Source organism: Protopterus annectens, chromosome 2.part0, assembly GCF_019279795.1.
Source record: "Protopterus annectens isolate FY-2018-M chromosome 2.part0, PAN1.0, whole genome shotgun sequence".
NCBI classification, from domain to species: Eukaryota; Metazoa; Chordata; order Ceratodontiformes; family Protopteridae; genus Protopterus; species Protopterus annectens.
This window is the reverse complement of record NC_056728.1, coordinates 1253297383-1253323407: the sequence shown is the minus strand read 5'-3', so window position 1 is coordinate 1253323407 and position 26025 is coordinate 1253297383. Positions and strand designations below refer to the sequence as shown.

The window sequence follows — 26025 nt, the reverse complement described above, 5'->3', positions numbered from 1 at the left end:
TTTGTAAAGGTGTGCACTGAACTGCAAGTTGCAGCCTCTAAAATTTCTTTGGTTGGTACTCCTCTGAGGAAAGCTGGTGAAGTGGCTGCTGCTCTGGAGGAATGAGGCCTAATGCTCTTAGGCACTGATTTGCCATGTTGAAGATAGCAGAAACAGATGCAATGGCCTATCCATTTAGAAATGGTCTGTTTTGAGATGGCCTTTCCTTGTGATCCTGCAGCAAATGACACTAAAAATTGCTCAGTCTTTCAAAAAGCTTTAGTTCTGTCCAAATAGAAGCGCCAACTGCCTGTGCATGTCCAAAGAATGCAGAATTTTCTCACCCTTGTTCTGTGGATTTGGGTAAAAGGTAGGCAAATGAATGGTTTGGTTGAGGGTCACACTGGACACCACCTTAGGCTTAAATGTAGGGTTTGTCTTCAGAGAAACCCTGTCTGGATGAAAAATGATGAAAGGTTCCACAGCCATGAGTGCTTGTAACTCAGAGACTCGCCTTGCAGAGGTTATAGCTAGGAGCAGAGCTATTTTCCAGGATAAGAATTTTATATCTGCTGTTGATGCTGGCTCGAAAGGAGGCAGTGTGAGTTTTTCCAAAACATAACTGAGGTCCCAAGCCGGAATTGGTGCTCTCCTTGGAGGTCTAATGTTTTTGGCCCCTCTGAGATACTGCCTTATTAAAGGATGAGAAAAGATAGGTGGTTCCATATTGTAATGTGCAGAAATGGCTGAGGCATGAATCTTAATTGATGAGAAAGAAAGGCCTTTGTTCAGCATCTCAGTTAGGTATTGTAAAATCTGAGGAATATTTGGTACAGATGTGTCAATGCCTTGTTCCTGGTTCCAAGCACATAATCTCTTCCATTTTTCTGCATAATATTTTCTGGTACTGGGCCTCCTGGCCTCCAATATAACACCCACAACAGCTTTTGAAAGAGGAGTGTTCTGAATGGCTACATTACCCGCCATGCTGCCAGATTTAAGGTCCTGAGTTGGCTGTGCAGGATCTGATTGCTTTGTTGGGTCAGCAAGTGAGAAGTTTGAGGCAATATCCATGCTGGACCTTGAGACAAGCTCTTTAGGATTTGGGTACCAGTGTTGGCGTGGCCAGTCTGCTGCAATCAGAATCATTTTTGGCTTCTCTTGTCTGACCTTTAGGAGTACTCTGAGAAGGAGAGGCGGGGGGGGGGGGCATACACTGTTAGTTTTTCCAGCTGAATGATAGGGCGTCCACTTTCCATGCTTGTTTGTGGCAAATCCTTGTGCAAAATCTCTGCAATTGACAGTTGAGGGAAGGCAAATAGATCTATGTCTGGGCATCCTCATTTCCTTATTATCATGCTGAAGACTTGTGGATCCAGTTTCCATTCGTGGGGATCTATGAGGTTTCTGCTTAGTTCATCTGGCAGAGTATTTGTTCTTCCTGGCAGGAATTGTACTTGCAGGTGAACTTGAAAAGCCAATGCTGTGTCCCATAAGGTCATTGCTTGTCTGCAGAGGGGGTAGGAATGTGTACCTCCCTGCTTGTTTATGTACCACATGACCGTAGTGTTGTCTGTCTTTATCAGTAACTGTCCTGGATGAAGCAGGTCCTTGAAAGCTGTCAGGGCATTTTGAACAGCTAGCACCTCTTTTTGATTGATGTGAAGATGCATCTGGTTGGCAGGCCATATGCCCTGAATACATTTTCCTGCCATATGATGCATCCGTTGTCAGTGTCTGTCTGACTGTGGGGAAACTGAATGGCAGACCCTTGTTGTGGTGACAGGCTTCTGCCCACCATCAAAACTCCTGCTGTAGGCAGGGAATGCGTGCAATTACTGTCTCCAGGCTGTGGCAATGCTGAGTCCAAACACTTTTCAGATACCATTGTAGTTTCCTCATATGCAGTCTGGCACATGGAATTAGTAGAATGTAGGATGCCATGAAACCCAAGGCCTGCAGGATTTCCCTTTCAGATAAGTGGGTTTTGTTGCCAATTTCTTGAAGTAAATAGTCAGTTGTTTTGCTCGCCTGGCGTGAGATAAGTCATCTGGGCAGTTGTATTTAAGCTTGCACCCAGGAATATTCTCTCTTGAGAGGACACTAGTTTTGATTTCTTTTCGTTTACTGTGTACCCTAGGCCAATTAGTAATCTTTCTACAAACGCCAGATGCTTTAGAAGAGTGTCTTTGTTCTCTGCTTGAATTAGGCAGTCGTCCAAGTAGGGATATATTTGAATTCCTTTTTGTCTGCAGGTGCCAGGCATTTTGTAAAGACCCTGGGTGCAGTAGATAAGCCAAAGGGCAGTGCAGAGAATTGGTAATGCATTGAGCCAGCTATGAATCTGAGGTATCTTCTGCAAGATTGTCCGATTAGGACATGCAGGTATGCCTCTTAGGTCCAAAGTTACGAGCCAAGCCCTCTTGCCCAGCATGGGCAGTAGTTGATGTAGAATCAACATCTTGAATTTTGTGACTTCCAGAAACATATTTAGTATAGACAGGTCCAGAATTGGTCTCCAGGTTTTGTCCTTCCTGGGTACTAGGAAAAGTCTGGAGTAAAATCCTTGCCCCTGCACTTGTTGTGGTACTTGCTGAATGGCCCTCATGTCCATGAGGGCTGTAATTTGTTTTTGTGCCTCTGCCCATTGATTGTGTGGCAGGTCTGGCATGCCCTTTGACCTTGGTAGAGTGTGAAAATGGAACCTGTAGTCTTGGGACACTATGTTCAGGACCCATTTGTCTTGGGTAACCATTTGCCAATTTGATGAAAAAAGTGCTAGTTTTCCCCCTAAGGGGGCTGTCAAAAGAAAACTGCTTGGAACTGGTAGAGGAAAGTCATTGGGACGGTTTCCTGTAAGGTTGTGATTTGTCTTCTCCGCTTTTGGAGGTAGGAGCACCCCATTGTTTAGGCCTGTATGAGCCTTGGGGCTGAGATCTGCCTCTGGAATGCCTGTATCTGCCTCTTTGTGGTCTGTCTGACACTGGAAAGGACCAATTTTTAGAAGGCCAGTTCCTGCTAAACCTGGGTGGCTGTACCTGTAAGAAATCCTTGACTGTCTGCATGGACTTTGCTTTATCCTCCATTTTGTTCAACACCTCATCTGCTTTAGTACCAAACAAAGTATCATGCTGTAATGGTGCATCTAATAATTTTGCTTTAACATGATCAGGCAGATTCTGTTCCTTTAACAAGTGAATCATAACCACATTGCAAAGTATGCTTTCCCACTTGTTCAGTTGCATGCAATAAATCCTGCAATTCCTTGTTCTCTGAACATTCAGTATTAGTCAACATTTTCTGTTTAAGTAGTGACATTAAATATTGCCGATATTTAAGAATATGAAATTGACAATTTAAAGCCCTTACAGCCAGAGTGGCAGAAGTGTAAACTTTTTTCTCCCCATCTGTCTAAAGCCCTAGAATCCCTATCAGAGGGGACAGGGTTTTTTTGCAGTGGAAGCCTTAACCCCCTTGGGACCCTGAGACATAGTTTCTGGGTCGGCAGCGGAGTTTTTATATAGGAATTTATGAGAATCCGGGACCCTGTAGTATCTGTCTGGCTTACCAGGTGCAGGGGGTAGAGAGTCAGGGGACAGAGCGGACTCTGAAAATACATCTACAATGTCTAGAACAAGTGGAATAGCAAGGGGTCTGTGCTGAGGATGAAGCAGAAAGTCTCTGAGCCTTTTCTTAGATTCAGAATAATCTTGGCTCTCCCAGTAGAAATGCTCCCTCATAGTATGCAGTGTTTCCCCAAAAGAATAGTCCTCAGGAGGAGAGGCTGAAGGAATGGATTCTTCAGCATCAGAATCCTCATAGGGAAGCATGGAGTAATCCTGTTCAGAAGAGGAATCCGAGGAAATCGATACCTGATCAGAAGAATCATACTCTGTCTCTTGCCTAGGCCTCTTATCAGGAGGGGGATGGGAGCCATTTTGAGCATCTGTTTTTAGGCATGGAAGTCTGAATAGGAGAATGGTGTACTTGTTTCTTTGTCTTTAGAGCTGCTTTAGTCTTTGAAGCTGAAGATGGCTTAACATACAGTTGTGTAGGTCTGAAGACACCCTCAGAAGCTGATGCCTGCTCAACGGCTCTGGACCCATCTGAGAGAGTGATTTCCGAGTGTCCAATACCTTGAGTTTCCAGAGGCCCAGTCGGCTCCACATGGGAGTCTGTAGCGGCCTGTGGCTCTGAGGTAGCGGGTGCCAGGGGGTGCGAAAGCACCTCACTGAGAACCGGCGACTGGCCTAGAAGAGGCTTAGTCTGTTTTGGACCTCGGATGCCTATCCTTGTCCTTGCGTTTTTTGTAAACTCCGGTTGTTGGCTGTTCCGATGGCATTATATAATTAAATCTTCGGCCAAAGTAATGAAATGCAAAATCGAACAGATGCTTCATAGTTGGTTGGTTAAATCTAGCACAAAACCGACAGCTAGCAATGTTGTGCTCAGGGCCTAGGCAAGGAATACAGTAAGAGTGAAAATCCTTATGAGGTATTTGCTTCCCACAAGAAATACAATTGTAAACTTTTTCTGATATGGTCTGGAGCAAGAAAAAAGTTTCCCCTATGGGGTACTTGGCTTTAATGAAGACTTCGGTTCTGAAATTCAGATTTGAAAATTGCAGGAGTCGGCCAACCGGCACTTGCGAACTGCTTTTGCTTTGGGCACCGCGCGGCAAGAAAGACTGAAGAAAATGGCGTCGGCCGCATCTTTTATACCTGTGGCTAACTGACGTCAGGGAAGAGGCGACAGCAACCGACGCCGGATCTTGACTTTGGAATTCTGGCCGACTGAGGGTAGTCTGCCAGCAGGATAACCCAAGAGTAATGACTGCAACAGTGAAACACGATGAACATCCAGGACAGCTAAGTTGTGTACACTTGCCATAAATGTAGATGTTCGAGTGTATTCATTCTTGCAGTCATTACATTTGGGTAATCCTGCTGGCAGACTGCCCTCAGTCAGCCTGAATTCCAAAGGCCTGGGTCCTGCATCGGCTGCTGTCGCCCCTTCCCTGACGTCAGGTCGTCAGGGGTATAAAAAGAATGAGCCAACGCCATTTTCTTCAGTTTTTCTTGCCACAGATGTCAGGTGTCCCCTAAAAGGGTAGGCAAAATTTATATATAAAATTACATGCACCAATATAAACTTGACCTTCATCTATAAGCAAATACACCACATAGGTTGTACAATTCAGAGAAAGAAAGAAGTTCCAGCAAACAAAAGGGGGATGGCAGGTGTGTAACCTGGATTGCAACAGTGAATACACGCAAACATCTACATTTATGGTAAGTGTACACAACTGTACTATGTTCTTCTTGTTTCACTGTTGTAGTCATTACATTTGGTTATAGTCCCAAAGCTATGGTTGGGAGGCTGGAGCTAAACAGTATTAGGAGAGGCTATGAGGCCCTGCAGAACTGCAGTGGCAAAGCCTGCCCTGGATTAAGAGTAGAGTGGCAGATGATAGTGCTTTGTAAAGGTGTGCACTGAACTCCAAGTAGCAGCCTCTAAAATGTCTTTGGTTGAAGTGGCTGCAGCTCTGGTTGAATGTGGCCTAATGCCCTTAGGCATTGGCTTGCCATATTGAAAATAGCAGAAATGAATGGAGTGGCCTATCCACTTTGAAATAGTCTGCTTTGAGATGGCCTTTCCTTGTGATCCTGCAGAATATGCCACTAGTAATTGCTCTGTCTTCCTGAAAGCTTTGGTTCTGTCCAAGTAGAATCTAAGCTCTCTGTGTACGTCCAAGGAATGCAGAATTCTCTCTCTCCCTTGTTCTGTGGATTTGGATAAAAAGTCGGCAGATGAATGGTTTGGTTAAGAGCCACACTGGACACCACTTTAGGCATAAATGTCGGGTTTGTCCTCAGAGAAACCCTGTCTGGATAAAGCATGATAAAAGGTTCCACAGCCATGAGGTGCCTGTAGCTCTGAAACTCGTCTTGCAGAAGTTATTGCTAGGAGCACAGCTGTTTCCCAAGATAAAAACTTTATCAGCAGTAGCAGCTGGGTCAAAAGGAGGCAGGGTGAGTTTTTCCAAGACATAGTTGAGGTCCCATGCAGGTATTAGTGATCTCTTTGGAGGCCATAAATTTTTGACTCCTCTGAGGTACTGCTTTAATAAAGGATGAGGAAAGGATTGGTGGCTCTGTATTGTAATGAGCCAAAATGGTAGAGGCATGAATTTTAATTGTTGAAAAACATAGGCCTTTGTCCAACATCTCAGTTAAGTATTGCAAAATCTGAGGAATATTTGGTACAGCTGTATCAGTTCCTTGTGCCTGGTTCCAAGCACAGAATCTCTTCCATTTTCCAGCATAAGATTTTCTAGTACTGGGCCTTCTGGCTTCCAAAATGACATCCATCATAGCTTTACTGAGAGGCGTGTTTTCTATTATATCACATTATCCGCCATGCTGCCAGGTTTAAAGTCCTGAGTTGGCTGTGCAGGATCTGATTGTTTTGCTGGGACAGTAGATGGGGTATTTGAGGTAGGGTCCAAGCTGGGCATTGAGAGAAATTCCTTAGGACTGGATACCGGTACTGGCGTGGCCAGTCTGGGGCAATCAGTATCATCTTTGGCTTCTACTGTCTGACTTTTAGGAGTACCTTGGGGAGAAGTGGCAGTGGAGGAATAGCATAGACTGATAGATATTTCCAGCTGAAAGATAGGGCGTCCATTTTCCATGCTTGTCTGTGATAAGTCCTTGTGCAGAATCTTTTTAGTTGGCAGTTGTGAGGGGAGGCAAACAGATCTATGTCTGGGCATCCCCATTTCCTTGTTATCATGCTGAAGGACTTGTGGATCCAGGTGCCACTCGTGGGGATCCATGAGGTTTCTGCTTAGTTCGTCTGCCAGAGTATTTCCTTTTCCAGGCAGGAATTGTGCCTGCAGATGTACTTGGTAAGTCAATGCTGTGTCCCACAAAGTCATGGCTAGTCTGCACAGGGGATAAGAATGTGTGCCCCCCTGCTTGTTTATATACCACATGACCGTGGTATTGTCTGTCTTGATCAGTAGTTGTCCCGGATGAATTGGGTCCTTGAAGGCTGCCAGGGCATTTTGAACAGCTAGCATCTCTTTTTGATTGATATGTAGATGCATTTGGTTTGAGGGCCATGTGCCCTGAATGCATCTTCCTGCCATGTGGGCCCCCCCAGGCATAATCTGATGCATCCGTTGTTAGTGTCTGACTGGCTGGGGGTAATGTGAATGTCTGTCCCTTGTTCTGGTGAGAAGCCCTCGACCACCATTGAAACTCCTGTTGCAGGCAGAGAATGAGAGTAATTATTGTCTCCAGGCTGTGGCAATGTTGAGTCCAAACACTTTTTAGGTACCATTGAAGTTTCCTCATATGCAGTCTTGCATATGGAATTAGTAGAATGCAGGATGCCATGAAGCCCAAAGCCTGCAGAATTTTTCTTGCAGATAACTTGGCCTTTGTTGACAACATCTTGAAATGGGTAGTCAGTTGCCTTTGTTTGTCTAGCGTGAGATAAGCCATCTGGGCAGTTGTATTTAAGCTTGCACCCAGGAATATTATCTCTTGAGAGGGTACTAGTTTTGATGTCTTTTCAATGACTGTGTACCCTAGGCATGTTAGAAGTCTTTTCACAAACGCCAGACGCTGTAGAAGAATGTCCTTGTTCTCTGCTTGAATTAGACAGTCGTCCAAGTAAGGCTATATTTGTATTCCTCTTTGTCTGCAGAATGCAATTACTGGTGCCAGGCACTTTGTAAAGACCCTGGGCACAGTAGAGAAGCCAAAGGGCAGTGCAGAGAATTGTTAATGCATTGAGCCAGCCTTGAATCTGAGGTATCTTCTGCATGATTGTGTGATTGGGACATGCAGGTATGCCTCTTTTAAGTCTAAAGTCACAAGCCAAGCATTCTTGCCCAGCATGGGCAGAAGCTGCTGTAAAATTAACATTTTGAATTTTGGTATATCCAGGAATGTGTTTAGAATAGATAGGTCCAGTATTGGTCTCCAGGCCTTGTCATTTCTGGGTACCAAGAACAGTCTTGAGTATAATCCTTGTCCCTGCTCTTGCTCTGGTACTTGTTGAATGGCCCCCATGTCCATGGGGGATGAGACTTGTTTTTGTGCCTCTGCCCATTGAATTTGTGGCAGATCTGGCCATCCGTTTGCCTTTGGCAGGATATGGAAATGGAACTTGTAGCCTTGTGACACTGTTTAGAACCCACTTGTCCCGTGTTATAATGTGCCAATTTTGAGAAAAAAAAGTGCTAATTATCCCCCTAAGGATGCTGCCAGGAGCAGGCAGGGGGAAGTCATTGGGACTGTTTCCTGTAAGGCTGTGATTTGTCTTCTCCAACTTTGGAGGTAGAAGCACCCCAATGCTTCGACTTGTATGAAGCTTGCGCCTGGGATCTGCCTCTAGGGCGTCTGGATCTGCCCGTTTCAGGTCTGTCTGACACAGGAAAGGACCAATTCTTTGTAGGCCAGTGTCTACTAAACTTGGGTGGCTGTACCTGTAAGAAATCCTTGACTGTCTGCATGGATTTTGCTTTATCCTCCATTTTTTTCAACACCTCTTCTGCTTTAGTACCAAATAAAGTATCATGGTGCAATGGTGCATCTAATAATTTAACTTTCACATGATCAGGCAGATTCTGTTCCTTTAACCAAGCATGCCTTCTAATAACAGAACCTGTAACAGCGGCCCTGCAGGAGGCCTCCAGTGAATCATAACCACATTGCAAAGTATGCTTTCCCACTTGTTCAGCTGCATGCAATAAATCCTGCAATTCCTTGTTCTCTGAAAATTCAGTATTTGTCAACAATTTCTGTTTAAGCAGTGACATTAAATATTGCTGATATTTAAGCATATGAAACTGACAATTTAAAGCCCTTACAGCCAAGGTAGCAGAAATGTAGACTTTTTCCCCCATCTGTCTAGAGCCCTAGAATCCCTATCAGAGGGGACAGGGTTTTTTGCAGTGGAAGCTTTAACCCCTTTGGGACCCTGAGATATAGTTTCTGGGTCAGCTGTGGGGATTTTATACAGGAATTTATGAGAATCTGGGACCCTGTAGTATCGGTCTGGCTTAGCAGGTGCAATGGGGTAGAGTCAGGAGACAGGCCGGACTCTGAAAATACATCATCTACAATGTCTAGAACAGGTGGAAAAGCAAGGGGACTGTGCTGAGGAAGTTGCAGAAAGTCTCTGAGCCTTTTCTTAGATTTGGAATAATCTTGGCTCTCCCAGTGGAAATGCTCCCTCATGGTATGCAGGGTTTCCCCAAAAGAATAGTCCTCAGGAGGAGAGGATGAAGGAATGGATTTCTTCAGCATCAGAATCCTCATAGGGAAGCATGGAATAATCCTGTTCAGAAGAGTAATCAGAGGAAATAGAAACCTGATCAGAAGAATCATACTCTGTCTCTTGCCTAGGCCTCTTATCAGGAGGGGGATGGGAGCCCCTGATCAAAGTAATTAGGTCTTCGGCCATTTTGAGCATCTGTTTTTTAGGGATGGAAGTCCGAGTAAGAGAATGCTGTACTTGTTTCTTTGCCTTTAGAACTTCTTTAGTCTTTGTCTTTGAAGCTGAAGATGGCTTAATATATAGTTGTGTAGATCTGAAGACACCCTCAGAAGCCGATGCCTACTCAGCGGCTCTGGACCCTTCTGAGGGAATGATTTCCGAGTGTCCAATACCTTGAGTATCCAGAGGCCCAGTCGGCTCCACGTGGGAGTCGGAAGCCGCCTGTGGCTCTGAGGTAGCGGGCGCCAGGGGCTGCGGAAGTGCCTGACTGAGAACCGGCGACTGGCCTAGCAGAGGCCTCGTCGTCGGTTTTGGACCTCGGATGCCTATCCTTTTCCTTACGTTTTTTTGTAACCTTCGGTTGTCAGCTGTTCCGACGGCATTATATAATTAAATCTTCGGCCAAAGTAATGTAATGCAAAATCGAACAGACTTTTAATAATGCGTTGGTTAAATCTAGCACAAAACCAACAGCTAGCAATGTTGTGATCAGGGCCTAGGCAAGGAATACAGTAAGAGTGAAAATCCTTATGAGGTATTTGCTTCCCACAAGAAATACAATTGTTAACTTTTTCTGACATCGGTCTGGAGTAAGAAAAAAGTTTCCGCAATGGGGCAGTTATCTTTAATGAAGACTTCGGTTCTGAAATTCGGACTTGAAAATCTCAGGATTCGGCCGACCGGCACTTGCAAACTGCTTTTGCTTCGGGCACCGCGCGGCAAGAAAGACTGAAGAAAATGGCGTCGGCTGCATCTTTTATAACCCTGGTGCACTGATGTCAGGGAAGAGGCGACAGCAACCGACGCCAGACCTAGACTTTGGAATTCTGGCCGACTGTGGGTAGCCTGCCTGCAGGATAACCCAAGAGTAATGACTGCAACAGTGAAACACGATGAACATCATCCTATTTGTCCAGGGTAATGAGTTCCCAGTTTTTTGCCCGCAGAGCAATCTTTCCTCCTAAAGGAGTAGTCAGTTGAGAGGTGCTTGGAAGTTTTAAAGCTAAGTTATTGAGACAGTTTACCATAGGGGGAGTCTTACTCCCTGATTTGGAAGTAGGAGCCCCCCACTGCTTAGTCCTGTGTGTACGCTGGGAAGGAAGCCTGGGTGTTCTGCTGGATCTGGGTGTGGACTGAGAAGGCCTGGAAGAGTCAGGAAAAGACCAATTCTTAGAGGGCCAATGCCTACTAAATCTTGGAGGTTGTCCTTGTAGGAAATCTTTAACAGTTTGCATAGATTTAGCTTTTTCCTCCACCTTTTTAAAAACTTCTTCTTTGTTGCCAAATAGGCAGCACTGACTTAAGGGAACATCCAGCAATTTAGCTTTAACATAATCTGGCAAAGATTGCTCCTTAAGCCAAGCATGCCTTCTAAGTACATACCCAGTGACAGCAGCCCTGCAAGATACCTCTAACTGAATCAAAACCACACTGCAAAGTATGCTTTCCAACCTGTTCCAGCAGAATGCATTAAATCCAGCAAATCCTTATTTTCCGCACAGTCAGGAATCAACATAATTGTCTGTTTAAGCAATCCAATAATATGCATTAACATATGAAACTGGCAGTTTAAGGCCCTAATGGCCAAAGTTGCAGAAGTGTATGCTTTTTTAACCCCATCGATCCAGTGCCCTGGAGTCTCTATCAGAGGGGGTAGGATTTTTGGCAGTAGTGGCCTTGATGCCCTTGGGTCCCTGTGAAATGGTCTTAGGATCCGCAGTAGGATTTTTAAAAAGGAACTCTTGAGAGTCAGGAACCCTGTAATATCTATCAGGTTTTCTGGGAGCAGGAGGTAAAGAATCAGGGGCCAAGCTGGATTCAGAAAAGGCATCATCAACAATGTCTAGTACCGGAGGGATAGCTAAAGGCCTGTGCTGGGGCAGGAGTAAGAAATCCCTAAGCCTCTTTTTAGAATCAGAATAATCCTTGCTTTCCCAGCGAAAGTGCTCCCTCAGAGTATGCAGGGTTTCACCAAAAGATAAATTCTCTGGGGGGGAGCAGAGGGAATAGAGTCCTCTGCATCAGAATCCTCATAGGTAGAAAAGGGTAAATTCTGGTCATCAGAAGAAACAGAAATTTCAGAATCCTGGACAGAAGTATCATAAGAAAAGTCAGTCCTAGATCTCTTGGTCTTCTCCTGATTAAAGTAATAAGGTCTTCAGCCATTCTTATCTGTTTTTTAGGCATAGAGGCCTGACACCATGCAGTCTGGGCGTTGGTTTTCTAGGCATAGTTCGAATTTTAGGCCTTGAAGAAAAAGATAGTTTAATATGCAAGTAAGTAGGCCTGAATACACCCTCAGAAGCCAGTGCCTGCACAGCGGCTCCGGACCTATACACGGTAGAGACATCCGCAGGTTCCACAGTTGAAGCATCTCGTGGCATACCGGACACCGAATGGGGCCTGCAAATCTGAAGTAGCGTGTATCAGGGGCTGCGAAAGGGCCTCACTGAGTACCGGCGAACTGGTGACTGGCTTTGGAGAAGCGTAGTCGGCAGCTTTGGACCTAGGCGGTCCGTCTCTGTCTTTATCTTTGCGTTTTTTCAAAATGTCAGTAGTTGGATGGCTTACCGAAGACATATCTGGATAATTGAACAGAGTATCAAAATATTTAGAAGGGCAAATATACCGACGATGAATAGTTCGTTGCTTAGATAAGGCACAGAACCGACAGCGAGGTACGTTGTGGTCAGGGCCTAGGCAAGGAATACAGTATGAATGAAAATCTTTGTGAGGTATTTGCTTTCCACAAGAAATGCAGTTACTGACTTTTACTGACATTGGTTTAGAGCAAGAAAAAAGTTTCCCCAATGGGGTACTTAACTTAGTTGAAGACTTCGGTTCTGAAACTCAAATGAAAATTTCAGGAGTCGGCCGACTGGTACTTGTGAACTGCTTCTGCTTCGGGCACCGCACGGCAAGAAAGACTGATGTAATGGCATCGGCTGCATGCTTTATACCCCGATGTCACGGAAGATGAGACGGCAACCTACACAGGACCAAAGACTTTAACCAGGCCGACTGAGAGCTACTGCAAGCAGATAACGTGATGACTGCAACAGTAAAACACGAAGAACATCCTCCTAGATACTGCATGAATTAATTTGCCCCTATCATCCCATTGTTTGAGAATCTGAGTAACAGACGACCCAAACACCAATGCAGAACTTAAAGATACATTCAAAAATTTGTTTTTTAAATAAAAGTTCTAATTCTATAACCAAATGTACCACCTTAACACGACAGAATCAGCAGTATTTCTCAAGACTGAATCTGCGCTTTCAGACACACCTCTCAAAATATGCCTTGAAACTGGAGTCAAATCAGACACAATTTCATTTATGTAAGACTTGAATGTAGCAAAATCATCCAAACTGTATGAACACTGCAAAATCAAGTTCTACATAAAGCCTTGATAAAGGAACATTCTAAAGGCTAGATTAATACTTGGAAAATGGGGCTCATCTAAGCAGCAAGTCAGAAAAATCAGAATCAGAGGACTTTCTGCTTTGAATGGCAGAAAATGATTGAACACTCATTTCCTCTGACAGCTGATGGCTTCCCTCTCAGGATATGCTCAGTAAATCAGTTGTCACAGGGAAACAAGAGAGAGTGAGTAAAAGTGAGGGAAGTTTGAGCTTTTGAAAGCTGGTCAGTACTGGGTTACATTGGTAGGTAACCTGAAATGCCATCGAGGAAATGGGAATGATTAACATAAGCAGTCTGCCCTCCAGGTGTTGTGATTGTTGGCCCTTGTGCAATACTTCTTTAGTTCAGACTTGGATATGGCTTAGGGTGTGGCATCAGATGCACTAATCCCTGGCAGCAGGTGGGCAAACAAGGCCTGTGTCCACTAAGCTGAAACTCCCTCTGTTAAAGAATTGCACCTTCTGCTTCAATAAAATTTAGTATGGATGTCAGAAGCCTGGACCTACACAATGATCCCAAGCCCTTACTGACGACACAAGTCGTTTGGCCCAAGCAGATGTTGAGGGGGACAGATGGCATATCTGATTCCAAGAGTGTTACTAGTGTCTCTCATCCTTAGTCCACTCCGGCTTGTGATTGTCGGTCAGAAACAGAGTGCCTGTCTGCAACCTTCATCTGCTTCAGATGCCACTTCTTACAATTGGGGGGGGGGGGGCTATGTGATAGAACTTGACCAGCAGATACGATAATAAGGGTGGGTCCCTGACAATCCTCTCCTTTTCTAGATAATTTTTACATTTACAGGGATTCAGCCCAATGCTTATTAGTCTGAAAATTAAAGCAAAGTGAAGACAGTTGAGCACACTGTGCTCAGGCAAAAAGGACAGTGTAGAAGTCCCAGTGAAGTATTGGTCTTCCACACAAGTACTGGTCTTGACAACTAATAGCTAACCATACATTACACAAAATACAGAAAGAGAGTCCCCTTTTGGGGTACTTAGATTGATCACAGTTCAAACTTCAGTTTTCAACAGACCAGCACAGTGGATCTGTGTTAGGATCCAACAGCAAACAAATTGTGAAAATGGTGCCAATTGCTGACCCTTACACCCTGATTTTGGAGGGCAAGGCATTCAATATTTCATTAAAAAATCTGATTTTTAGACCAGCCACAGGCTTCCACAGTAGGAAATCCAAAGGAGTTATTACTCCAACAATGAAAGACAGTGTAAATGAGTAACAAGATAAATGTGCTGTGAACTGTGGCAAGAAAGATCTAAAATGGTGCAGGCAGACATCAGCTTTATAAATGTAATACAATGACTCTCTTAAGGGGCAGATACCCACCCAGCCTGAAGGGGGAAGGATGCTGAGCTCTTGAAGTTGGGCCAGTTCAGGCTTTCTGCAGAAGACCCAGCAGTGTAACAGCAACCTACATGAAAGACTAATTCATAAGTCTCATATTTCTTACATGTTCAGAGGAAACAGATAGTTGGTCTAAATGATATATTCAACTATACACATTGAGTTCAGCAAAGATACTGTTCAACGTTTACATATGCCCGAACGCCTCAGGACAAAATGCATTCCCAGAGTCCCAAACAAAAAGAAATGCTTTGGACAGTGTCCTGTAGAAACATAGCTCAACTATCAGTCCAAAAAGCAAGACAATCATTATACTTTCAAAAATAATAATGCTTCTTTAAACTCTATAAAAATTAAGCCTCCGTGAAAAGCACAAATGAAGATAAAGAACTGTTACGGTGAAAGCACGAAACAGGAAGAAACAAGTACCTCTTCATCTCAGTGGAACATCCAAATCAGCAGTCTCTCTTAGGGTGGTGATGAACTTGACAATGGTGCTCTTGAGCAAGAGAAGAAATGCATAGGTTTGCCTTAAATGGATGAAATTGCTCAAGACCGCGAAACGGCACAAAATGAAAACAGGTAATTTTACACCTATTCATCCCACAGAGAAAAAAACAACATACAGGGCATGCTTTTTCAAGCCCCAGAATGTTCATTACTGTAAAATGAATGAAAACGTAAACTCGCAGAGGAAGTATGTTAACAGTTCAGCATCATTCACTTTTACGATTTGTCAGCAATGAGGAAGACAAGGGGAGCCATTTGGCTATATCTGGACTGCAGCAAACCCATCAACACTACCTCACAAGAGGTAGCTGGAAAAATAAAACACACCGTGGGCCCAAAATGCTACATAAGGAGGAAACTGGCTGCCTGACTGGAAGTACAGAGGAAAAAAACAAAGGTGAAATATTGAAGGGTTTAGTGATGGAGAAGCCCCTATTTAGTACATTGTTCCAGGTACTATACTGCTTTTGGATAGCAAAACTGATGGGTAAGCTGAATACAGACCACAGAGAAGCCTGAAGGCTTGCAGTGTTTAGCCATGTAGTAGGCGAAACTTCATGGGGAAAAAAATCACTACTATCAGTCTCTACGATAAACGTTATACCTTTCAGAGAGAAGGCAGCTCCAAGCTTATTTGTGGCATACTGATACCAGAACACACAAAACAGAAAACAACATTATTCTGAATAGTATCAGAGAACTGCTTGATAAGATAGGTAGATTAACTATTGTGCTGAAGGCAGTATAAAAAAATTGCATACTACAGTTTTACTTAAATATGCTATTCACACAGGAGCCTGCTTGTTATCCAAGAACAGTTAGAACAGTTCTCTAGGGTCTTACTACATTTTAGCATCCACTTGCAAGGCACAAATGTAACAAAAAAAATAAAGATTTCTGCATCTACAAAAAAGAAAAAAAAGAAAATGTATGTAAACCTGTATATTGTTGCCTTCTGTGCTTGCACGACGCCTTCCTTCCACACGACTTATTATACTATTCTGCACAAGTACATCTACTGACACAGATGACTTTCTGGAAATAAAAATCAAAAGAAAACCCATCATTCAGGCACAGCATTTGCATACTTATGGACTCGTGTTTCAGTAGAGTAACTATATACTCAAAACAGATCAGCATTAGAAATCCATCTTGTCCCCATCAGTCCTTATTCTAATTGTCCAAGGATTCAGTTAAGAAAACTTTTTCAAAAGAATTATGCATCCAAAAGCAATAACTGGCAGCAAAATTCATCTTTTTTCCATATTTTTTTTTTTTAATTATTCATAACCGAGATGAAACCAGAAGCTGGGAAACTTAGTAATTAAAAGCCTTCCAATATAGCAAAAGAACACAGAACAGCCATTAAAACAATGCAAATACCACAACAGCAATGGTGATGCACAGTATATCGGTCACTGTTCTTTGCCCATTTTATACTTAGATTGGCAGTAACATGTGCATAAAATGTGTTTCACAAACAAAAAAAATTAACCGATGCAACCAATACACTACAAGTAGTAATAAAAATAAAACGTCCCGTTCATTTTAAGGCAAAATTAACTTAATTGAACACACCACCACATTGACTAAGCGCTTTCGCCCATAATATAGGGCATCATCAGAGTCAATATTTCAAAGCAGGTTCCCTCTTCTTTTACATCGCTTCCCTTCCCACACTGATAATTTATTGATTAATTGCTAATCCACCCTTAAGACTAACCCAGTTCATTAGAAAATACAACCCCCATTTAAAACATACAAGACATACAATAATCACAATACAATGCTTTTACACCAGTCTTTTGTTACATGCTAAAAACTGCCCTTGTAGCAACAGAAAATATAACTATATATTATCTAAAACCATTAAATAATTTAAACAATAGAGCATTGTTAAATTTTTGTATATTTATATACACAAAAGTACTGCCACACCAAAAACTGAACTAGGTGTGTTGTACTCTTAGACCAAAAATACAATCTCACATTGAATTCATGCATTAAAAACATACAGTGCTTAACCTACTGTGTCATCTTCTCTTCGTATTATACGTGTTTCGCGCTATACTTCAAAATTGCTGCTATAGAAATAGTCATTTATACCCAGCTCCTTCTTGGCGTTCAACCTAATCTGCCATTCTGTTCCTTTTAATTCTACTAACAATTTTGGATCTCCCCCCTCTGTCACTAAATGTTGATTTTTTTCAATAACAAAACATAACATTTTTTTGAAATTTGTACATATTGTTCTGTGCACATATAAAGCACTGCTGAGTTTCTTATTTTTAATGCCTCTAACGTGCTCCGTGAATCTTTTTAGTTTCTTTGTTGTCTTTCCTACATAAAATCCTGGGCATGCTGTACAGGTGACCACATATACAACCACATTAGTTTCATACTTACACCTTTCTTGGACATTGCAGATTCCTGTGAAACCCAGTAATTGCTACACATGGTCCATCGTTTATGTACTTACACCACCTGCATGCCCCACATTTACTCATCCTGGACCTATAGCTCTTGAATTTGTTCTTAGGTTTCATTTCTAATAGTTCCTTCAAGTTTTTCCCTTTGCTGAAAGCTATTTTACGTTTGTTTCCCAATTTGTTTTTCATATCCTGATCAAATGCACCTTCCCAATTCATATTTAATTTAATTGAAATTAATATAGGGACACATTCACTATATTCCATAACCATAACATCATTTCCAAAAATGTTTTTTTTTTTTTTGGTCACTTCTTTGTTACTTATGTTATCCATTTTTAATATTGGTGGAAACTTAACTATTTTTGATCACCTCTCTCTCTCTCTGGTTTTTATCAATAGCTGCGGGGGTATCCTCTCTCCCTAAAAATAGTTATCAGTCTATTCATTTAATCACTGCCATCTGTCCCTTAACCATGCTCTTTTTTTTTTTTTTTATTATTTAAGGGGTGACTACTATCAAATCTTAATATCGAATCTGAATACATTTTCTTTCCAAAAACAGTGGAAGTTAATTCCCCTTTTGTTACATCTTTCCTCAAAAAACACAAATCCAAGAAATCCATTTTCATTTCATGTGCCCTGTAAGTAAATCTCAAAAACTGAGTAGCAGTAGTCAAATATTCCATAAATTCTATGACTTCTTCTTGGGTGCCTGTCCATAAAATCAGCATATCATCCAAAAATCTGAGCAAGCTCAAAAATGTACTTTTATATCGAGAATTAAACACATGTTGAGCTTCCCATTCTGCCAATACTAAATTTGCAAATATTGGAGCACACTTGCACCCGTAGCTACACCAGTTTTTTTGACGAAAGTATTCGCCTTCAAAAAAAATAAAATTGTTTAACAATACACATTCCATTAATTCTACCAAAAAAACTCTACCCCAAATCCTTAAACTTTGACTACAGTAGTCCAACCCTAATTTTTGGGGTATAACACTGAACAAATTTATGATATCAATTGCTAAAACAAAAAATCTGTTTTAGTGTTTACTTCTCTCAATGTTTCCAAACAGTGCCATGAATCTTTTAAAATATGTTGTTTCTCTTTTAAAATACTTTTACTACAGTGATCAACAAAGACTGCCAGAGTTTCAGTCTTAGACCCCCTAGCCGACACTGTTGGTCTAAATGGGGAAATCAACCTGATTCTTGTTCATCTTTGGTATCCCGCAAAAGTCGGGATAACTGGTGCTTTCACCAACAGAAAATCCAGTTCAGCCTTTGTAATCACATCTTGGCACCAAGAATCGTACAGAAATATATCTATTTTCGCATACACACTATTTCATTGCAAGATACCCTTTTTAAGTTGACTCATTTAAGATGTCATACATCTTACACACAATCCATCTGTGTCATGATGACCAACCCCACCTTTGTCAGGTTTCCTGACTCTGTAGTCTTTATTATGCATCAATTCTCTCAAACAAACCCTCTCTTCATTGGTTAGATTGTCTGTATGTGACATCTTTTCTATCAATCTTTCTAAAATCCCCTTCACATAAGCATTCAGAAGCAAATACTAAAGAATTATTTGGGGGTATAAAAGTACTTTTCCTTTTTAATGCTCACCCATCTCCCAAAGGGGATATTGAGGTTTGTGATGAAAAGAATAAACAAATTTAACTGTCTAGTACACAACTTTAGGTTTATCCATAGGTTAAGTAAGGTCAACTTTTTGCACAGGAACATAATTCAAACCTTTACTTAGTAACCCAAGATGTGCTTCCTGAATGTCAAAGTAACTCAAATTATATAACACAAAACCCGAAGGGTAATCACTTGTATTTCATTAGTGTATTCAGCAACATTTTTGAAAACATTTTTAAACCCATTTTCAATATCATTTTCAACATTCAAAACATCTTAAATATTTTGTGATACAACACTGTCATGAAGACATATTAATCCCCCCCCCTCCATGCTGATGTGTTCATAGTCCAGCTGTTGAACTCCTCTCGCCAGGTCTGTGTTCATAGTCCAGCTGTTGAACTCCTCTCGCCAGGTCTGCTCTCCTCGACTTTTTAAACATTCAGAACGTCATATCTGAGGAGGGTGTTCCAAAAAATGTTTACCCTGGTTAGCATTGTCACAGTTTATGTCACTATTCCCTCTCATTCCTATATAATCAAGTTCATTAAAAGCACTTATAATTTGAAGTTTGAAATTTTTATTTTTTGGAACACCCTCTTCAGATATGACGTTCAGAACAATTAGAGACTCGGGGACAGCAGACCTGGACAGGGGGGGGGGGGTCAACAGTTGGACTATGAACAAATCAGCATGGAGGGGGAGAGGGAGAAGGAATTAATATGCCTTCATGACAGTGTTGTATCACAAAATATTTACAATGCATTGAATGTTGAAAATATTGAAAATGGGTTTGAAAATGTTTTTGAAAATGTTGCTGAATACACTAATGAAATACAAATGATTACCCATCGGGTTTTGTGTTATATAATTTGAGTGACTGACATTCAGGAAGCACATCTTAGGTTACTAAGTAAAGGTATGAATAATGTTCCTGTGCACAAAGTTGACCTTACTAAGCTATGGATACACCTAAAGTTGTATATTAGACAGTTAAATTTATGTTTATTCTTTTCATCACAAACATCTATACTCCCCCTTTGGGAGATGGGGGAGCACTAAAAATGAAAAGTATTTTTAAAGCCCCCAAATAATCCTTTAGTATTTGCTTTTGAACGCTTATGTGAAGGGGATTTTAGAAAGATGGATAGAATAGATGCAACACTTACAGACAATCTAACCAATGAAGAGAGGGTTTGAGTGAATTGATGCATAACAAAGACTACAGTCATGAAACCTGACAAAGGTTGGGGGGAGGGGGGGTCATCATGACAGAGATGGATTATGTATGTAAGATGTATGACATCTTAAAATGATGAATCAATTTAATGAAAGGGTATCTCGCAACGAAATAAACAGAGCGTATACGAAAATAGATATATTTCTGTAGGATTCTTGGTGCCAAGATGTGATTACAAAGGCTGAACTGGATTTTTTGTTGGTGAAAGTACCAGTTATCCCGGCTTTGTTCGGGATACTGAAGATGCACAAGAATCAGGATGACCCCCCCCCCCCAATTTAGACCCACAGAGTCAGCTACGGGGGTCTAAGACAAACTCTGGCAGCCCTTGTTGACCACTATAGTAAAAGTATTTAAAAAAAGAAAACATTTTAAAAGATTCATGGCACTGTTTGGAAACACAGAGAAGTAAACACAAACATATTTTTTTTTTGTTTTTAGCAATTAATGTCATAAATTTGTTCAGTGTTATACCCCACAAATCAGGGTTTGAATACTATAGTCAATGTTTTAGGAGTTAGGGTAGACTAGATGATGTAAAAGTGAATTTTTTGATAGAATTAATGGAATGTGTATTGTTAAACAATTTTATTTTATTTTTTTTGAAGGTGAACATTTTCATCAAAAAACTGGTATAGCTATGGGTGCCAAGTGCACACCAATATCTGCAAATTTAGTACTGGCAGAATGAGAAGCTCAACATGTGTTTAATTCTCAATATAAAAGTAAAAGTTTGAGCTTCCTCAGATTTTTGGAATACATACTGATTTTATGGACAGGCATCCAAGTAGTAGTCACAGAATTTATGGGAATAGTTGAATGCTACTACTCAGTGTTTGAGATTTACTTACAGGACACATGAAATGGATTTTTTGGATATTTTTTTGTGGAAAGATGTAACGAAAGGGGAGTTAACTTCCACTATTTTTAGAAAGAAAATGTATTTAAAAATTCACTATTAAGATTTGATAGTCGTCACCCCTCGCATCAAGAAAAAAGCATGGTTAAGGGACAGATTATTAGATTATCGAGAATGGTTGAGTGATGACATGGTCTTCAGTGATGAAAAGACTGATAACTATGTTTAGGGAGAGAGGTTACCCCCCCTGCAGCTACTGATAAAAACAGGGAGAGAGAGAAAAAGAGATGATCAAAAATAAAGTTAATAATTTTCCATCAATATTAAAAATAGATAACACAGGTAACAAAGAAGTGACCTAAAACCTGTTTATGGAAATGATATTATGGTTATGGAATATAGTGAATGTACCCCTAGATTAATTTAAAAATTAAATATGTATTGGGAAGGAACATCTGATAATGATATGAAAAACAAATTGGAAAACAAACCTAAAATAGCTTTCAGCAAAGGGAAAAACCTGAAGGAACCATTAGAAATTAAACCTAAGAACAAATTCAAGAATTAGAAGTTATGTACTCACCATAATGTTCCATCTGAGTAGGTGTAGTCATCTGTCTGCAACCTGTGGGTTATGGATTCGATATCGGATCCAAACCGGCATGGTTTTCCAGCTATGGATCCGAGCTCTCAGCTCCTCCCCTCACCCATAATGCCCTGCTCTCTCTACATGACCTCAGATCGAGTTTGCCAACAATATAAATACCCTGAAAAGGGTAACAAATAATATGCAGGAAAAGTACAGTTTTGTACCTACCATAAATGTAGATGTTCGAAGATCCACATTGCTGCAGTCCTTACTTATGAGTCCTTACTTATGGGTAGTCCGCTGTCCTCGGTCGGCCCGAATACCAAAGTATTAGGCTGACGTCGGTCATGGGCGCACAGCCCTGACATCAGAGCGTCAGGGTATAAAAGCGCATGACCGACGTCATATCCTCAGTCTTTTCTTGCCCCAGATGTCAGAAGGCCCTAAAAGAAAGGTCACAGACAAAAAACAGAGTACCTTCCCAAAAGATATGCCCACTACAGCCATCACCCAAACCATATAACCATGCTAAGCTACAGAGGGGAAGGAGGGAGGGAAAATTGAACTGCAGCAATGTGGATCTTCGAACATCTACATTTATGGTAGGTACAAAACTGTACTATGTTCTTCATCTCACATTGCTGCAGTCCTTACTTATGGGTAGAATCCCAAAGCAACGGGAAAGGGAGGTTGGCAAAATCATAAAGCATTAGGGGCTGCTAAAATGCCCTGTAATATTGCAGTGGCAAATCCAGCCCTAGACTTAGAATAAAGAGGAAGGTGGTAATGTTTAGAAAAAGTATGTACTGAACTCCAAGTGGCTGCTTCCAAAATATCCTTTGTAGCTACCCCCCTTAGAAAGGCAGTAGAAGTTGCAGTAGCTCTAGTGGAATGAGGTCTGATTCCAGTCGGAATCTCCTTACCATGATGGGAATAACAAAAAGAAATACAAAACCCAATCCATTTAGAAATAGTTTGTTTTGAAACAGGTCTACCCTGTGAACCCAAAGCAAAAGAAACAAACAACTGCTGAGACTGTCTGAACTCCTTGGTTCTGCTCAAATAATAACGCAACTGCCTGTGAATATCCAAAGTATGCAAAATCTTCTCCCCTTTATTTTGAGGATTTGCATAAAAAGTAGGCAAATGAATAGTTTGGTTTAAGGCCACACTAAAAACCACTTTAGGCATAAAGGAAGGATTAGTACGCAAAGATACCCTATCCTTATGAAAAATCAAGAAAGGCTCCACTGCCATAAGGGCCTGTAATTCAGAAACCCTTCTTGCAGAAGTAATGGCCAACAAAAAAGCAGTTTTCCATGACAAATACTTTAACTCGGCAGTAGCTGCAGGCTCAAAAGGTTGTAGAGTAAGCTTTTCCAACACAAAATTGAGATCCCAAGCAGGAGTAGGAGCTCTACGTGGGGTCTTATGTTCTTTGCCCCTCTGAGAAACTGCTTAAACAAAGGATGAGAGAATAAAGGAGGGTCACAGTCATAATTAGCGAAATGGCTGCAGCATGAACCTTTATGGAGGAGAAGGACAAACCTTTGTCTAATAACTCAGTAAGATATTGTAAGGAAGCACTCAAATTAGGCTTGGAAACATCAAAGTCCTTCCCTTTGCTCCAAATAAAAATTCTCCTCCATTTATCAGCATAAACTTTCCTTGTACTAGGCCTCCTGGCCTCCAAAATAACATTCAAAACTTGTTGTGGAAGCTGAGAACCTCCAGAATCTAAAACAGAATATGCCAGGCCGTTAGATGCAGAGACTGAATTCTGACATTGAGAAAGTGATTGCCCTCCTGAGACAAAAGGTGTGGAATCAAAGGCAGAGGCCATGGAGGCTCTCGGACCAAACTCCTCAGTAGTGGGTACCAGTGCTGTCGAGGCCAATCCGGTGCTATCAGGATCATGGATGGCTTGTCTTGTCTGGCCTTCAAGAGAACCTTGGGCAGAAGAGGTAGAGGTGGAAAGGCATATACATGAAGATTGTTCCAACTGAATGACAGAGCGTCCACCTTCCAAGCTGTGGGATGAAACCTTTTGTGCAAAACTTTGGCAACTGGTAATTTAGTGGAGAAGCGAACAGATCTATGTCTGGAGTTCCCCATGACACTGTCAACTTTTGAAATACCTGAGGATCCAATTTCCACTCGTGAGGATCCACTATTTGTCTGCTCAATACATCTGCTAAGGAGTTCTGTGCTCCTGGAAGAAATCTTGCCTGAAGATTGAGGTTGTAACTGAGAGCTGTCTCCCACAAAATCATCGCTTGTCTGCAAAGAGGGTGAATGAGTTCCCCTTGCTTGTTGATGTACCACATGACAGTTGTGTTGTCTGTTAGAATCAACACCTGCCCTGGGTGAAGTAAATCCTTGAAAGCCATCAATGCAAATTGTACTGCTAACATCTCCTTCAAGTTGATATGCAAATGTTGAAGTTTGGCAGGCCACGTGTCTTGCACCCATTTTCCATTGAGGTGTGCTCCCCAAGCCTTGTACGAGGCATCCGTCGTTAGAATCTGACTCGCCTCTGGTCGGGTCACAGAGAGTCCCTTGTTTAGGTGACATTCCTGAGCCCACCACAAAAATTCCTTCTGAATGCAAGGTATTATCTGAATGACAGTGTCTAGATCCTGGCAGTGTTGTGTCCATAGATTTTTGAGATACCATTGAAGCTTCCTCATATGCAATTTGGCATTGGGAAGCACCAGAATACAAGATGCCATAAACCCCAAGGCTTGAAGGACTGTCCTTGCAGTCAGCCTGGACTGTAGAGACATTAGATGGAAATAAAGTGAAAGACTTTTCTGTTTGTCCGGGGTCAAAAAGGCCCTCTGGGAAGCTGTATTCAGTCTCACACCCAGAAAGCACATGTCCTGAGAGGGTACTAGACTGGACTTTGTTTCGTTCACAGAATACCCTAGGCATCTTAACACTACCATCACATACTGTAGATGCTGAAGAAGCTCGTCCTTGTCTTGTGCAATAATCAGGCAATCGTCCAAATAAGGATAAATTTGTATTCCTTCCATCCTGAAAAAGGCTATCACTGGAGCCAGAACCTTTGTGAACACTCTGGGCGCAGTAGATAAGCCAAAGGGCAATGCAAAGAACTGATAATGTAAATTCCCAGCTCGAAAACGCAGGTACTTCCTGCAACTGGGCCTGATAGGAACATGAAGATAAGCCTCTTTTAGATCCAGTTACCATCCAGTGATCTTTTCCCAGCAGAGGCAAAAGCTGTTGTAATGTCAACATTTTGAACTTCGGAATGTCCAAATAAGTGTTGAGGAGAGATAAACCCAAAATCGGTCTCCACGTGTTCCCTTTCTTTGGTACTAGAAACAGGCGGGAATAAAACCCTACACCCACTTCTGAAGGAGGTACTGGCTGTATAGCTCCCATGTGAAGAAGTAATGAAATCTGTTTGTGAGCCTCCATCCTTTGCCGAGGAGGAATGTCTGGCATACCTTTGAAAGGAGGCAATGTATGGAAATAAAACTTGTAACCTTTGTTTATAATGTCCAACACCCATTTGTCTTGGGTGATTAAAAACCAATTTTGCTTGAAGAGAGCTAGCTTTCCTCCCAAAGGAGCTGCCAGGCAAGAAGAATCTGGCAGCTGAAAATGCAGGTCATTGGGCCTGTTTACGAAAGGACTGGCCCCTACCCTCACCAGCAGATTGAGCAGGCGAACTCCATGTTCTAGGCCTAAAGGTACTCTGAGCTCTGCCCCTACCACGCCTAGATCTACCCCTAGACTGGGAATCAGAAGAAGGTTACGTCCACCCCTTAGCATGCCAATTTCTACTAAACTTAGGAGGTTGAACCTGCAAAAAATCTTTAACAGTCTGCATAGACTTAGCCTTGTCCTCCATTTTCTTCAAAACAGACTCCACAGGAGGACCAAACAAAACTTCGGACTGTAAAGGGGCATCCAGAATTCTAGACTTAACATGCTCAGATAAATTCTGATCCTTAAGCCAGGCATGCCTACGAAGAACTGAACCAGTGGCAGCCACTCTAGAAGAAGCCTGCAAAGCATCAAAAAGTACAGTTTTGTACCTACCATAAATGTAGATGTTCGAGGATTCCATTGCTGCAGTCCTGACTATTGGGTATAGTCCGCGTCCCAGTCGGCCCGAATACCAGAGTATAAGGCTGACGTCGGTCAGGGCGCATTAGACTGACGTCAGTACGTCAGGGTACTAATGCGCATGACCGACGTCATATCCTCAGTCTTTTCTTGCCCCAGATGTCAGAAGACCCAAAAAGACAAGTCCCAAAACAACCTGCACCAAAAGCATGTATAATATATATACAACAATATATATATATATAAAATATAAGCATGTAAACTCACCTACACAACCACCCCTAAACACAGAGGGGAAGGAGGGAGGGTAAATTGGACTGCAGCAATGGAATCCTCGAACATCTACATTTAT

General features: G+C 41.9%; 1 protein-coding gene across 3 annotated transcripts in view; it reads right to left on the bottom strand.

Annotated features, from left to right (window-relative positions):
- The window catches only part of FIP1L1 (factor interacting with PAPOLA and CPSF1), a gene marked incomplete in the record, with an annotated part of 1650449 nt that overhangs the window by 943677 nt on the left and 680747 nt on the right, over positions 1-26025 (bottom strand). For all 3 annotated transcript variants that reach the window (XM_044061425.1, XM_044061426.1, XM_044061427.1), the window contains 1 exon segment: positions 15735-15831. In XM_044061425.1, the coding sequence (XP_043917360.1) occupies positions 15735-15831 (97 nt within the window).